General features: G+C 32.0%; 2 protein-coding genes across 8 annotated transcripts; one reads left to right on the forward strand and one right to left on the reverse strand.

Moving 5' to 3' along the window:
- Positions 1-3,300: 3,300 nt before the first annotated feature.
- Positions 3,301-6,256, reverse strand: LOC25487927 (stress response protein NST1). Of its 3 annotated transcripts, none has more exons than XM_039830914.1 (3): positions 6,117-6,256; positions 4,242-6,004; positions 3,301-3,779 (listed from the first exon to the last, which is right to left on the reverse strand). In XM_039830914.1, the coding sequence occupies exon 2, from the start codon at positions 5,752-5,754 to the stop codon at positions 4,264-4,266; it is 1,491 nt and encodes a 496-aa protein (XP_039686848.1). In that variant the 5' UTR covers positions 5,755-6,004; positions 6,117-6,256; the 3' UTR covers positions 3,301-3,779; positions 4,242-4,263. The 3 variants fall into 3 exon arrangements, with proteins under 3 accessions (XP_039686848.1, XP_039686847.1, XP_013465529.1); XM_039830913.1 differs by having other exon boundaries at positions 3,301-3,869; XM_013610075.3 differs by lacking the exon at positions 3,301-3,779 and having other exon boundaries at positions 4,081-6,004.
- A 5,843-nt stretch (positions 6,257-12,099) lies between these two features.
- On the forward strand, positions 12,100-15,173 carry LOC25487929 (FCS-Like Zinc finger 11). 5 transcript variants are annotated; one of them, XM_039830915.1, is made up of 4 exons: positions 12,100-12,353; positions 13,141-13,265; positions 13,396-14,453; positions 14,539-15,173. In XM_039830915.1, exons 3-4 carry the CDS (start codon positions 13,438-13,440, stop codon positions 14,690-14,692), a joined length of 1,170 nt encoding a protein of 389 aa, XP_039686849.1. In that variant the 5' UTR covers positions 12,100-12,353; positions 13,141-13,265; positions 13,396-13,437; the 3' UTR covers positions 14,693-15,173. The 5 variants fall into 5 exon arrangements, with proteins under 5 accessions (XP_039686849.1, XP_013465531.1, XP_039686850.1 ...); XM_013610077.2 differs by lacking the exon at positions 13,141-13,265 and having other exon boundaries at positions 12,100-12,357; XM_039830916.1 differs by lacking the exon at positions 13,141-13,265 and having other exon boundaries at positions 13,365-14,453.
- Positions 15,174-16,150: the final 977 nt, after the last annotated feature.

Here is a 16,150-nt window from a genome sequence, read left to right on the forward strand (position 1 = left end):
CGATTCAATCCAACACAAAAAATTCATAGTTCTGTAACGTTCACACACACCATTAACTTAAGAAAGCAATCATACATAATTTAAAATTCCATTTTCACATGGCGGTTCGGCATTCTGTACCCAACATATCAAGAAAGAAGATGAGAAGTTCAATCGGTTTACAAGAAATAATATAGTAGGGAGAGACACATGTATTGTTTAAATGGAGTTTTTTAATCTAAACCATTAATTTTAGGCAAATGTTAACCGCACCGGTTAAGGATATGAAAAAGGAAATTATATAATTAATTGATAATAAAATCAAAAATATTTTCCTTTTATATGGTATGTTTAACCAATGCGTCTCTTAACCTTAACAACTAAAATCCAAAGTTTATATCTTCAAAGCTGCGCTCAACTCACATACACACAACTCTTCCTGCTAACAATCAAACATCAGCAATCAGCAGTTCGCCCATCACTTATTAATGTTAACATTCCGTTCCAAAATACTTTCCGAACTGAGAGAGAAATTAAGAAAAAGTTAACTGTGCTATTGTGTGCCATGTCTCGTCTTTCAAAAGTTCAGCGTACAGAGAGCATCTTCCTCCACGTTGTCAACTCAAAAAAGAAATGGGAGGGATAGCTTTCACATATTTGGGACTCTCACAAGATCATTGTCTATGGTCAATGCAGAGTATTGAAACATTCCCATTTCGATTTGTTTGAATTTAAACACTGCTTAATTTATTCAATTAACTTAAAATTTCGGTGATGTAATTTGTTAATTTTGTTAAGCCCTGTGATTTGAATCTGAAATTTTATATCTATTCGATTTGTTTTGAGATAAATAAAACTTACTTAATTTGTTCGATAAACCTACTAAGAATTATGTGATGTAGTTTGTTCCATGTTTTCCCATTCTTAACCTAGAATTTTCATTTCCACTATTTACAATTTAATAGACATAAAAATTAAAGTGTAAAAAAATTAGTGTCAAGAAGAAAATATTGTATATTGATTTCAACTGAGGATATAATTTCATTTTCAATCTGCATGGTTATTCAAATTCTGCTTTTTGATTAGTTTTTATGTTTGTTTCCATTTTTGGTTGTGTGATTCAATTGAGTTGTCAAAAAATTGTCATAAAATGGTTGTACAACTATCATTTCTCTTCTTTTTTATGGGATTTTTTAATTCAATGTTCTGCTCGAATCTTATATTTTGTTGAATCAATCATGTCTATTGTCAACACACATAAGTTGGTTTTATTTTGGTTAGCTAATTTTATTGGCTATTAGAGCATCCATAATGGTGGGTGCTTCACTTATTTAGCACCGAAATTAATAAGCACCCTCGTTGTAGAGAGAAAATGTTTGGTACTTATAGAGAAGGGTGGCTATATAAGCACCCTCTCTCTCTTTAATTTTTGTGGACCATATGTAATAATTTGTACATAAATCAATAAACTTTGTTGAAATACAATGACATTGAGTTATTAATAGGATATATTTTATGAGGTGTTGGGTTGGAGAGATTGAGTGTTTATTAAGTAAAATCATTGAAAATTAAAAAAATAGATGAAGTGTACATGCATGGCCCACTTAAGCACCCAAAATGGAGTGCTCTGTCGAAGATGGTCTTATGGTTATTATTCTGCCAACTGTGTGTGGGGTCGACAATCTTGTCATTATAGACATGATGTTTCACTGACCTACCCCGACGCGTGTCAACGTGTCTTTATAAGGTTGCCATGTTGTGTTGTGACTTTGCGTTATCCCATATAGGCGTAATGATGGCTCTTCGGCGACAAGGTGCATTGTTCCATCGTCTCGCTTGCTAGGGAGATCACACTCGTTGGATGGTGCTCTTCATCTTCAACCTTCAGATTCTTTTGAGATTTGGAAGGATTCACTACCTTTTTACCGGGGAAGGCCTTTCCATTATGATGGAGTAGTCCCCAACTCATTTACATATTCAATCCTCATTGTCACATTGATGGATTCTGCAAAACAAATAAAGTTGAGAAGGCTTTGTTGCTACTCGAAGAATGAAATAGGCTTTTCCACTTTGTCCTGGTGAATAGTCTAGGTAAAGCAAAACGCTACGATTACTGTTATAAGTTGTTTATAAAAATTCACTTGGACTTGTATTATTGCTCCTACACAAGTGGTTGCAAGAATTTATACAAATAGCTTATTGTCACAAGTCTATATATTCTTTTCGTTTATTTTCACAAGTTCTCTAAATAAATACCTTACTTTTATAAGTTTATTAATTTTGGTTATAAAAATATCATATACTCAACATCGTGCCTCACTTCATTTGATATTTATATGATGCAATGAGGAAGAGGGGAAAAAAATTCCCAATTAAGACTCTTGACAAACGAGTAAGGCTATCAGTGTCACCATACACCAGTGAAATCAGAGAATCTTTGCAAGTTACGGTCTTTGAAATGCTCCAAATTTAACACTCCATATTATTTAACTATTTTATTAAAAAATATTATTTAACTTTTTTATTAATGGAATATTTTATTGTTATTGTAGTGTCCACCTTTTCCTGGTCTAAAGATGCCTCCATTTTTAGTGTAATTATTAATTCACTCGTAGAAAGTAACAATGTACTTAGACATGTTAAAATTTAAGATTTAACATGATAGTGATTCTTTTCTTTGCCCCAAATTAATTAAAGTCTGAAAGGCCATTAGAATCAACTTGTGATGATTACAGTCCAATTAATTTGAATCACTCTTGAGTTTTGTCAATAATGACAGCCTCAGAAGGAGTTTGGTTTTCTTCAAAATCAAGGCAACAACTTGTTTTCAACAAAAGACAAGACTTTGGAATAGGTAAATCACAAAGTTTCCAAACATGCACTAAATTTTGTCTACATTCATCAACCTGACAACAAATTTGGACAATGCTATTTATCATGAGATTGTTATTTCTATGAAACTCAATGACTCATTACAAATGAACTGTGATGTGACCAATCAAGCGTTAAATAAACATGAAAAGGAGACCAGAGTTTCAAGTGTAATCACCAAAACAATCACCAACAAGGTAATGAAGGTGCAACATGGATTCTGTTGTAGCCTGTAGGTTATGTAGCATGAAATTGTACTGAGTTAACTTGTGTTCAAACGGAAAAAGGAGTAGTTTTGACTGTGATAATCTTTGGTTTGATTGAATTTTGGTTAGCTTTTAGGCAAGTGGTTAATGTGCTGGTCTATGGATGATAATGGAAATAAGTAAACTAATTCACAAAACAGTAATTGATGCCTTGAATGCAGAATTGCAGATATTGCTTAATACATCTTTGAATACAGACACATTTATTCATTAAAGTCTAACATGGTCATAATAAGGCATAACACAGTAGTAATATGTAAGCAGCTTAGTTTTGGCTGAGTATTGCATAATACATATTGTTCTGGTTAATAATGATTAACTTACAAATCAGAGAATTCTCAACTGAACTTTCCATTTTAATGAAAGAAAATTACTTCATAATCCCCTAAAAAATCCTTCAAGAATCCCAAGTTTGATGGTATTTGGAAATATTTAGTAGTCTATCTAGCCCTCAAAAAGTGTTGAATTCTGAGAATTCAAACTGATAAGAATAATAGATTGTATCTCTGGATCTTACCTTGTAACATATTCTCTAATCTTCTCTATCAGCATTTTATAAACTTCTACTCGTGGGAAAAACTCATGCTTCCGATTTATGATTTTTTTCGGTTCTTAATTGGTACAACCTTTGTGAATGATTTGTTCATGACTCACAAGTTTAATCTTGCAGCCCCATTTCCAATTTTCCACAATTAAGTTATATGTCAGCAACATTGTAAAAATGGGCATGTGCTTTGTTCAAACATCAAATAACTGCAACGGAAAATTATGCTATGAACACATATTATACTCATTTTATACCTATGAAGCACAAACTCAGACACGGACACAGATACGTCTACAGGGATAATAATTAGAGAGAATGACATAATTCAACGTAATCATATGTCGGTGTCGGACACGCCTAATCCGAGGAGGATTTGTGCTTTATAGTTTTATACTCACTTTCATGAGAAGTAAACCATAGCATCTAACATTATTCATAAAATTTGATATAAGAAAGCACTGAACACAGTTCTAAATATGCCAACAAGGTAATGAATAATGATACAACAACTAGCTGTCTGGTGTCTACATTCTATGTTACACAACAATGGTAACTACAATGCATAAGACTTTACATACCAGACTCATCAGAATCAGCATTCTAATCATCTCTTTGTTCGATTTTTAAAATCTCACTCTGCAATCTTTCAAAAATCTGTCTCTTTTGTGCTTCCAAATCGTTGAGGAAATCCATCCTCATCTTTTCTAGTTCCATCATCTGCTGCCTTTTACTATTTTCAATCTTCTCATATATCTTACCAAAATTCTGAATGGAATCCGCAAGTAATTTGAAGGAAGAAGCCTCATCACTTCCCCTTCCTTTCCTTCTTTTCTTTGGGCGAGGCCCTTCGAAACCTTCTACACGGACGTATTCTGTATTTTCAGGAGGACTATCCTTCTTCATGTCATCCATCTCATTTGCATGATTTACATAAACTCCAGGCTTCATAAAAATACGCTCTCTTGAGTTCGAACGACAGGAGAGTCTTGCTTGTTGTGGTGGAGAAGACATTAGTTTATCCATCTTTTGAAAATAAACCCATTTTCTATCTCCACCACCCATATCTTGAAACTTAATCTTGTCCTTTTTGTATTTTTTCTTCAATGTATCTAAACGATTTCTACATTGAGTACCCGTTCTTTCAACTTTTGAAACTACTGATACCTTTTCTGCAACTTGTTGCCATTCCTCAGATCGAAGACTCTTCCTTCTATGTTGCAGAAACCGATCACCCCAAGCATCAAGAAGAACAAATGTCTCCTTCTCAGTCCATTCAGTAAGGGAATTCCTAACCCCAAAAGATCGTTTAGCAGCTGCAGCTGACGGTGTCGGCACCCGAGCTGCAAATTCATAAGTTGACATCAAACTCTTTAGCTTTTGCTTTTTTGGGCGCCACTCTAATTCATCTTCATTCATCATGGCATAACTTTCCTGCTTATTGTCATTACCACCATCATTGTTATCAATATTTTCATCCCTATCCCCATCCTCATCATTACTATCTTCTTCATCAGCATGCTTTAGGGAAAGCTGACCATTGTTATTTTGATCAATATCAACAACATCATCATCTTCCTCCACCAATCGCTCTTCATCTTCTTCATCCTCATCATTGTTACCTTCATTCACAAATGGCTGGGAATATGGAGAATTCCTCGCAGAATCTTTCAGATAACCATATTCCTCACTTAGTCGGTCATTATCATCATTTTCATCACCACCCCCATCGGAGTCATCATCATCAGCCTGCTTTAGGGAATGTTGATCATCATCATCATCATCATGAACAACAACATCATCATCCCCTCCTAACCGGTCTTCATCAACAACATCATCATCATCATCATCATCCCCTCCTAACCGATCTTCATCATCGTCCCCTCCTAACCGATCTTCATCATCGTTCCCTCCTAACCGATCTTCATCATCGACATGATCATAATCTCGGGTAGATTCATTTGCAGCTGGATGGGAATATGAAGAATTCCTCAAAGGGTGTTTCAGATAACCATACCCTTGATTGTTAGGGTAACCAACACCATATTGGTTAGAGGGATATCTTGCAATTGCATCATCATCAATGTCATCCATTTCAAAACCAATCAGAAATTACAATTGCAACTTGTAATGAAATTAAAACTATAGAACCCTAAATTACCAATTCAATCCCTAATACCTAAAGTGTGACTCCAAAATTAAATCCCCTAATCTAGATAGAAACCCATTCTCCAATTCAATTCACAAATATCCATTTTTGGCTTCTTGACATCAATGAAGAGTGAAAAATGCAATTTTTCACAATAAAAAAAGGATTTTTATTTTTTGGGTGCAAGCAAGAACCCTGAAAAATGCAATTTTTCACAATAAAAAAAAGGATTTAGCAAAAATGAAATTGAAACTGCAATTGAAATGAAGAAGCTGAAATTGAGATGAGATTGAAGGAGTTATGTTACCTGAAAAAACGCAATTTTTGAAGGGGGTGAGAAAAAAGTATAATCACATTAATTCAGAAGTTGCAAAGAAAGAGAGAAAGTGCGTGTAACATCAATACTAACGTGAGCCGGGTGGGTGGGTGGGGGTGTTCTCTAACATTTTTTAGGGATATAATAATTGATATGGGATCAAACAATATACAGACCAAAAATGAAACTAAACCAAAATATTAATATATTATAGTTAGGGTTGGGAATAGGCCAGGTCGACCTACAGAAGCCTATGGTCTGGTCTGTCCTGTTTATTAAAAAGGTTAGGCTTAGACTTTTTAAAAAGTTTATTTAAATAAATAGGCCAGACTTAGGCTATCAAAAAAGTCTATGAAGTTTAATAGGTCAGCCTATTTATGCATGTTAGGCTTCATAGTGGACTTTTTAAATATGCTTTAAAGCTTTATAGTGAAATAGGTTTTTAAGGCCTTATAGTAGTGATAAACAAGTCTTACACTAAAATAGGCTTTGAGGTCTATTAAGTCTATTTAAAAGTAGATAAAATGGAATGTTTAGTGATTTTAATAGCAAGTAGGCCTGTAAATAGGCTTTCAGGTCAGGCCATGCAAAAAAAATAGGCCTATGAAAGGCCATAGGTCAGGCTCAGGCCTGCAAATTTTTTCATAAGCCAGGCTCAGGTCTATCAAAGCTTGGCCTATTCCCAACCCAAATTATAGTGTCACTTTGATAATAAAATTTCTTATCAGACTATAAAAATAAATTATTAAAATTATGCTAAAGTTTCTTTTAGGGGAAATTTTATATTTAAGAAATATGATACTTTTCTAATTTTTACTAATTAAAAAAAAAATACTCACATGTACGAGCGAGACATATCTTCTAAAATGAGTAAAATATAAAATGAAAAATAATCAAAAGTTGGTATTGTAACAAATTTATTATTTGTAAATTGTAACAATGTGGCTATAATATGTACGTTTAATTTGGTAATTAACAATTAATATTACACACTTTACACTCTATAGTGAGCTGTTTACTTTGCATAAGACTGTTGTTACTTTAAACTTATATCCATTAACGTCCAAAGTTGACAACAACATGTAGAGTTGAAGAAGTCTATATAATAATAGTTCATGCTTCAATCAACTCTTCAAGTGTTGTATCTTTGGTTTTGGCCACCATGGCTCATATTTCTTGTCACCGTGACCATTTTCTCTTATTTCCTTCCACCAAGATTGAGGTTTTGAGTTTTTCATAACCGACTCATTCACCCCGTTATTTGGGTTGGTCTAGTGGTTGGTTTGATATCTTAGAATCATCATATACCGATTTTTAAATAACAATAATAATAATATGATCTTAACACAACATCGAACAAATGAATATTGACTTAATAAACTTAGATAATAGACAATTTACTACTATTATTTTACAAAGTACAATTCAGTAACATTTGTATTTGTAATGCTTAAATATTATTTTACAAAGTACAATTCAGTAACATTTGTAGTAGTATTTGTAATGCTTAAATTCATGTTCCAGCTCATAGCTACAGCTTAAAGTACAATTCACGACGTGCATTTGTAACGCATAAATTCAAATACAAAATTCTCGTAAACTTAAAGAATGAAATGATTTATTAGGAGTTCAAGCAGTCTTGCAAGCTTAAGTTAACTCTTAAGGGACTTTTTTTTAGGTGAATTCTTAAAGGATTTTAAGGTCTAATGTCTTGTAGTTGGGGTAACACTTGGGTGATATTATGATTGATGATATTGGTGACACTGGTCAACCACAATGTCGTAAGTGGTTTTTTTTTTCTTTTCATAAGGTTTTTTTTTTTTTTTTACACTTATGACATTGTGGTTGACCAATGTCACTCCAAAGTGTTTTCTCTTATAGTCGTAGTGAGTCTAGTAGGATACCCAAACACAAAAAACGAGTAAACCAACAAATAATCCCTCACTTTATTTGAACACACTTTTAAATAGGTCTATACATTATAAATATTTCAAAAGGTTCTTGACTCCGTCAACTTTCATTCAAATTAGTCATTCTCAAAATATGGCATAGACATTAAATTGATAGTAAGTGGTTAAAGATATAGACCAAATTGATAGTAAGTTGTTAAAATACAAGGACCTGATCTCAGTGTCAATTTTGGTAGATTAGTTTGATTATTTAAAAAAAATATAAAGACCTAATTAAAAATAAGTGGTTAAATTTAGAAATCAACTTGACAATTTAATAGAGTCGAACCTCTTTGTGAAATATTCATAATCTCATAAACCTATTTAAACTCATAAACTAATTTGAGGGTTTACATTATGTGATATTGAACAATGTACGTAAAAGTTTTAATGTTACTGTATGTATGGTGTGTTAGATTTGAATTCAAGATATTGATTAAGTTATAAAAGATATATCATCTCAATTTTGTAAAAACCCATCTTATCCTCTTTCTTCTTTACGGTTTCTCTCTCAAACCAGCAACCGCGTTCCCTCTCTGTTCTCTGTTGTAAGCTCTGCAGCCATCGTCCACCACCATGGTCCTCCCCACCACCGTCCTCATCAATTACCACTACTACCATCATCCTCGCCATCATCTTCGTCCCTTCAATTCTTTCACCACGACCAACGAATCATGACCACTGTTGGGAATCCGTTCAGATCACCACAGTCCTCACCACCACCGAATCATCACTGAGAAAACATATTTGTTCAAATCTCCGACGAAAACCGAGCCAAGATACATCTCACCACCATACAGATATGTTTAGAACTCACGAAAACAGGACAGAAAACATATCGAAGAAAATACGGTATCGGTGACGACGGCAGTGATTAATGAGAGAAGTTACGACGTCGGTGGCTAGATAGAGACGGCGAGAGGTGGTGTTGACCAGAGATAGGGATGGCAGGGAGAGATGCCTTGAAGGAGAGAGAAGGAAAGGAAAAAAAAAAAAATATGTATAATGCTACAGTCACATATGGTGTTTGTATTGTGTTTGATTTTCTATGTTTAATTATCATTTCTGTTCATTTTTGACACATGGTAGTTTTTTTTATCAAAGATTTCGCATAACTTTGTGTTTTGTGTATTTTTGTGAGATTTTTCACAAGAATTCTTTTGCAAAAGTTTTTGCATAATTTTATGTTTTGTGTATTTATGTGAGATCTTCACAATATTGCAAAAGTTTTCAACATTCATAACACACCTTGATAACTTAGGTTTGTGAAATGTTAACGAATGCAAAAGTTTTCAACATTTATAACACACCTTGATAACTTAGGTTTGTGAAATGTTAACGAATGTTTAGAGGGCACTCTTTAAACATATTCAATAGTAAATTTTTATGAAAAATATGTGTAATTAATATATTGAAATTTATAACTTTTAACTTTTTTAAAGAATTCTTTTTAAATTTAAAATTCTTAAAGAGTGTTGGGACACTCATTAACAAGACCATTTAAGTTTTATTACTATAGTTTTTTTTTTTGGTTAATTTATTTTAAATGAGTCTGCCTCCGATATGTGTGTTTGGTTCAGCTTCTACAACTCTTAAAAGCACTTCTGGTAGCTTCAAAAGTGAAAACTTGCAATTCCAACATGTTTGGTTCAGCTTCTCAAAATCAATTCTCATCTCTAAAAGCAATTCTGGATGAAGCTACAATTCCTAGCTTTTGAGTTAGCTAGAATCAATTCTCCAATAAATTTTATATTTTGATTATTACAACCTATTATTTTTCTTTATCGCCCTTTATCAATTATCCTTCTTTTTGCTTTGTATTTAATTTGATGAACCAAATTTAATCAGAAAACATAACAAACCAAATTAGCCCCCATAAAATATTTATGGTCATGAGTTACCAAGTTTTGGATTGTCCTTTACGGTGTTTCATTTCAAATTTACTGTATTTTTTCTTACCTTTCTTTTACGCTCTATTTTATCATTTTTGGCAACTAACTCTAGTATTATTTAACTTTAATATATTTTATCAAAAAATATAAAATATATGAACACATATTATTTAAATTAAAATTGGTTTAATGATCGTATTTTTTTTTTTTAAATTAATAAAGAAAATTTATTTATTTAGAATAAATAAAATATCTACATTTAGTATTGGTCTACATATACATTCAACTATGTCCATTTATTTATATTTAGCTATGTCCGTTTTAGTAATTATACATTCAAAATTAATTTTGATCAAAAATATCTAAACATTTAATTTGTTTAATCAATTCTGCATTATTGTATCCAAACGTAAATCAATTCTCTCAAAATCAATTATGTTATAATCAATTCTATCAGAATCAATTATGTCATAATCAATTATATTCAAAGCTGAACCAAACGCATACTTATTAAGATAAGAAGAGACTTAATATATAAAAAGAGATCTTACATTTTACTAGATTCATTTATTTTCTTTCATAAAAATGGTTTTTGTTAAGAACAAGTTAAAGCTGAAGTAGTTTGTGGCCCATTATTAGTAGGACCCACACAAAATGTGAAGCTGTGGACGTTGGTCAGTTATTTTTCTGAACCCCCAGTCACGGTCACCTTTTTCCTTTGTCCTTTTTGTTTTGTGGTGACTCTCTTCCCTCAAATTCTGAACTATGAAAAAGAAATCCAAACCAATTTCAATTAATTTACAAAATTGTTAAATGTTAGATTAATATTTTCTTAAGTTTAGTTAAAAAATCATTTTTAAAGTGAATAAAAAGAAAAAGAAATTATGGGGTCCCTGGCTATTGAACTATTCATCTAGTTTAATAATAAACATGTCATCTTTATTATTTTCTTTTAAAAAACTTGTACGGCTATAATTCATTGCTTATGGTTGAACTTGAACTTTTTCTATCAAACATTATTACAAATCATTATTAAAATAAATCACTTATGATCTTTCATACACTTTTTAAAAAAGCATAATATTTTATTGACTAGTTTTTTAAAAAATTATATATTAAAAATAACTAGTTTTTGTCTTCTACGAATTTAGTGTAATTGATAAAACATTACATTATATATTTAGGGATTGGAGTATAAATTTCAAATATGTACTTATTCATCATTAAAATGTGAATTTTTAATCATTAAACTAGTTAAAAAATACTTTTACCTAAAAAAAGATCAGGTTTATTATTTTTATGAAGGAAATTAGATAATATACCGATTCTATATATAAGGGAAATTTTGATTCATGAAAGTTGGTTTATTTTGTATGATTTAAATTGATGTATTATGGTTAGAGACAATACTACTTTATCGACTCTTTTTTACTGGTCACTTTTGAACAATTTTTTTACTCATATTCAACTGTCGTTTTTTTTTGTTAAAAATTCAATATATCTTTAATTGTATTGTTTTCTCAACAATACTTTTAGATATTTCTTGTCGAAAATAAAAATATATTGATGAAATAAAAAATCTAAAATATACAGTAAAAAACAAATAATTCGGTAAAAAAATAGCAAATATATAAGTTTTCTCTTAAAAGTAACTATAAAATGACAACTCAAAAGACATACATAATTCATAATCATTTCTTTTAAAAAGTTATAATTGTTTAATAAACATTGTATCAGTCCAACAATAAATAGTCATAATAAACTTTGTAAATAAAGAATTATATGTTAAAAATCCTAATTCAACTAGCAAATATTAAAATTGTTAAATTGAACATCGTAATCTAATTCGAACCCAACATCGTAAAACCACACTCAATTGATTGTGTGAGTTTTACACGATGTTTGTCAGTTTGTTTAAGGAAAATAAAAATTAAAGAATACTCCTTCCGGTCTCGTATGTAAGAAAATATTCTTTTTTTAGATTCATTAAGTAATTAATGTATATAGTCTATATTATAGATAAATACATTAACTATTCAATAAACCTAAAAAAAAAAAAGAATGTTTTCTTACATATGAGACCGGAGGGAGTATACAAAATACAATCTATATACATTGTATTATTATACGTATTTGAAGCACTCAATCATGAAAGAGAGATGAGAAAGACAGAAAAAGAGGAGAGAGAGAGAGAGAAGAAGTACTTCTCAGACTAAGAGGTTCACTGTGTGTCTCTGACTTCGATGCATGCAAGATGAACAAGAAGATGACGATGATGATGATGCAAATATTCTTCTGATTAAACCAACAATGAAGTTCTGCTATTTGCTACTCATGAATCATCACTGCAACAATTCTGCATTTGGGTTTCTCTCTGATTGAAAAAAGTTGGTAAATTTATTTATTTACAGTAAATTTCTCTGTTTTTTTTTCTTTCCATCCTTTAGTTCTGAAATCAATTTGATGAATTTTTGGATTTTTTATTTCTACTTTGTTTCTTCAAATGTGTGTGATTGTTTTCATAGTTCATCTTGAAGAATGTGTTGTAGTTTTACTTTTCATGAATTTTTTATTTATTTTTTCTTTGTAGAAGTAATAATCAGAAACCCTTTTGATGATTTTGTTAGATTGTTCAATCAGATTGTTTTGGATAATGATCAGATTATAAAGTTCTGACTTTGCTGATTTCACTGTTGATGAATACTATGTTGATTAAATAATTTATTTTATTTTATTTTTTGTAATTGTAAAGGAGGTATTTGATTCTGGTATTCTTGTAGAAGTTGCATTTTTTGTGCTTGTTTGAGCTTCCAAAATGTTTATCTTTTTCAATTTCTTCTATTTTTTTTAAGTCCAATCATTGATTCTGATCAGTTGGATATATATAAAATTAAGGATTGGTTTGATTTCACTTTGTTGGTTTTTTAGTCCTCAACTTGACAGATCTTTGTTTTATGTATCATATTTTCCAAGTTGATTTTGTAGCTTTTTGTCTTTGGAACAAATTGCGTAATTTGATCCATGTAGCCGATAAGGCTTGGTTGTTGCCGTTGTAGTATTGTCTTTGGAACAATATTTTATTTGATCAGTTGCTGAAGTTCTTATGAGATTTGCCTTTGTAATTTGAACACTTAAAGTGGAAATTTAGATTCTTGTATTACTCTTATGCAACAGATATCACATTTATTGGAAATCAAAATCAATACTTTGTTTAAAGAAGCATTTAATCATTTTTTAAATTATTATAATTCCTACTGCTAATCCATGCCAATTGCAAGGAAGATAATCGTTTGTGTAAGGTATTTTTCAATTTTTGCTTGTTGTGAACTTTAATCATCATTCATGTTAACTGTGAATTAACAAATGCTATTTTCATTAGTTTTCTGAATTTGATGCAGCAAAGAAACACTGATTTCACTCTTTTAACAGGAATGAGGTATTAAGGATCATTCTCGGAAGAATTTTGATCTCATGGCTGATTCTTCTTCCAATCTCTCTTTACCTCCTGACACAGTAAGCGCAAGACAAATAAGGTCCTCACTATTTCACACCTCCGGTTCTAGGGTGGGAGCTGGTGTGAAAAACTTACCGGATTCTGAATCCGCTTGGAGCCCTACTTCTCCTCTCGATTACAGACTCTTCTCAAATCTTAGCAATGTTTTTAGCGCTAAGTCTTCTAGACCTTCATTCCAAACCGAGAATAAGAAGCCGTTAGATGGAAGTAAAGTAGGCCTTGGTATCATAACTTCTCTTGTTAATGAAACCAAACCTAATAACGAGATCCTTGGTAAATTTCCAAGGAAAAATATAATTTTTGGATCACAAGTGAAGAATCACATACTTCAATTCTCAAAGAATAACCATGAATCTCTTGCACCTTTTTTGAAAACCAATTCCTTGCCCAAAAACTATGTCATTTCACTTCCTTCCGAAACCAAAAGTCCCACACTTCCTTCCAAAACCAAAAGTCCCAAATCAGAAGTCGAAAGCTTTGATGATGATGTCAATCGAGAATCTAAAGGTCTTAGAAGTTCTGTGGTGTCTTCGCCTGATTCCTCTAGGCCTTCTTCATTAATCAACTCAAACCAAAGCTCTAATTTGGGAACCAATGATTTGTTTGTAGACGTTACATCTACTCCATTGAGTTTGCTTCCGGTTACAAACACAAGCTCACAAGTAGATGATTCTTTAAAAATTATATCAAGTTCACTCCCAGTATCCATTGATTTCAGCAATGGATATGTAGGCTCACTCTCTGCAAAAGAGATAGAGCTTTCGGAGGATTATACTTGTATAATTTCTCATGGTCCAAACCCGAAACGAACACATATATTTGGTGACTGCATTTTGGAATGTCACAACAATGACTTTACTGAGTTCAGCAAGAAAGAAGAATCAGCACCTCATCGTTTTGACAGTGTTATGAGCTTTTGTTACACATGTGATAAGAAATTTGACGAGGAGGGCGAAGACGTTCACGCTTATAGGTCTGTCTTCAACATCTCAGTTATCTATCATGAGTTTCAATTAAGCCACAAGCATTAGTTGTAATTTATTTTATATATCTTGCAGTGACGAGAAAGCATTTTGCAGTTTTAAGTGTCGATCGGAGGAAATTTTGGCAGAAGAGGAAATGGAGAAAACTTGCACTAACACAGCAAAGAGCTCTCCCAACTCAAGTTACCATGATGATATCTTCCTCATGGGTCTGCCAGTGTCCAAATAACATGCTTTAGCATGAAATTGTTGTGAAGGTAAAAGGTGTAGACAATTTTATTTGCAGACAATTACCTATGTGAGTTTGTTTTTGCTATGGCCTTTGGGTTATTGCTGTGCAAAGTATGCTATGTGTTAGTTGTCAAGAACCAAGTTTTATGGTTTTGTAGCTAGGAAAGGAATTGTTTTCTCCATTATGATGATTCAGAACAGTTATGCGAATTGTAATGTTTAATGGATGAGTTGAAAGAGGCCACCGGGCCCTCTCTCGTTCATATTTTATAGTCTATTGTTGTTTTTTTTATTCTACCAACCCAATCATATTGCATATTTGCACACTGTATAGTTTGAACATCACCATGTGTCAATGGTTGGATTAGAGATAAGATCATATATGATAAAAACATTGTGACTTCATTTGAGTCATTTTGTTTGATTCATGTTGCTGCTCTGCATAATGAGATGAGGTTTGGTTGTTGTTGCTTGTTGTATAGTTTGAATGTTATTGGTTTGGTCAGAAGCTGAGTTTGGAATGATAAATTTGTTGTGAAGAGCTATCAAATTACCCAGTAACTATCAAACTTTAACTGTGTAATGTTCTCTCAGTTCTTATGAAGTGCTTAAAGTTAATGTGCCTGATTGTCTCAAGAAAAGAGACCTTGCAATGAAATCAAATTGAAATTACATAAGCCATTTATCCTATGAAATGACATTTATCATTTATGGCATCCCTGTGTTCTTGGCTTAAGGATAAAATTGATAAAATCGTCATCTATTTTATCTGATACTGTTGGATTATATCAAGTACTGTAAAATCAAAATAGATTGGACTTTCTTTTTCATCATCATCATCATCATCACACGGAAGCTCGTGAAACAAAGATGCACACAATAATTGTTGGTTAAATACCTTTGACATTGATGAATATATGCATGCAGCCACATAATCATTAACCATTCATTCTCGTAACCTCGTAGGACGAAAATGTTGTGTGAGAAGTAAGTGATAAATTGGCAAGAAGGTGAAATAATTTGTGATCAGACTGTACTTCCTTTCCAGACGAACATAAGTTTAGGGTCCATTTCCACAGAGATACTATGAGTGAAAACAAAAAACCGGTAAAAGACCGACTCTGTTACTGAGAGGTGTTCCTTAATGCACGAGTTGGATGAGATTGAGTGCCCCCGTGATTTTGTAAAACTATAAAGTATAACATTTTTCAAAATCACCATGATTTTGTTAATTCCACCGTTCATCCAAACATGCACTTAATGTAATTAATTCATTTGTAGACTCGGTGAAACTAATGAGATCTCTCTCTCAACTAGCCATAACGCAGCTTTACATATTTCATAACAAGGTTACTGCTAAATGCATATTTTTGATATGTTGATCGAGTTATAGAATGTGCAGAATGAGTCAAGGTGAAGAATAAGGGTGTTTTGTACATCCTTATTTTGGAAGTTC

Source organism: Medicago truncatula, chromosome 2, assembly GCF_003473485.1.
Source record: "Medicago truncatula cultivar Jemalong A17 chromosome 2, MtrunA17r5.0-ANR, whole genome shotgun sequence".
Classification (NCBI taxonomy): Eukaryota; Viridiplantae; Streptophyta; class Magnoliopsida; order Fabales; family Fabaceae; genus Medicago; species Medicago truncatula.

What these genes read in the sequence shown, in the direction of transcription:
- LOC25487929 (XM_013610077.2), top strand. Translation starts at nt 13,438, where the DNA reads ATGGCTGATTCTTCTTCCAATCTCTCTTTACCTCCTGACACAGTAAGC. An exon ending in GAAGACGTTCACGCTTATAG is followed by an intron (nt 14,454 to 14,538) that starts GTCTGTCTTCAA and finishes TATATCTTGCAG; the next exon opens with TGACGAGAAAGCATTTTGCA.
- LOC25487927 (XM_039830914.1), bottom strand. Translation starts at nt 5,754, where the DNA reads ATGGATGACATTGATGATGATGCAATTGCAAGATATCCCTCTAACCAA.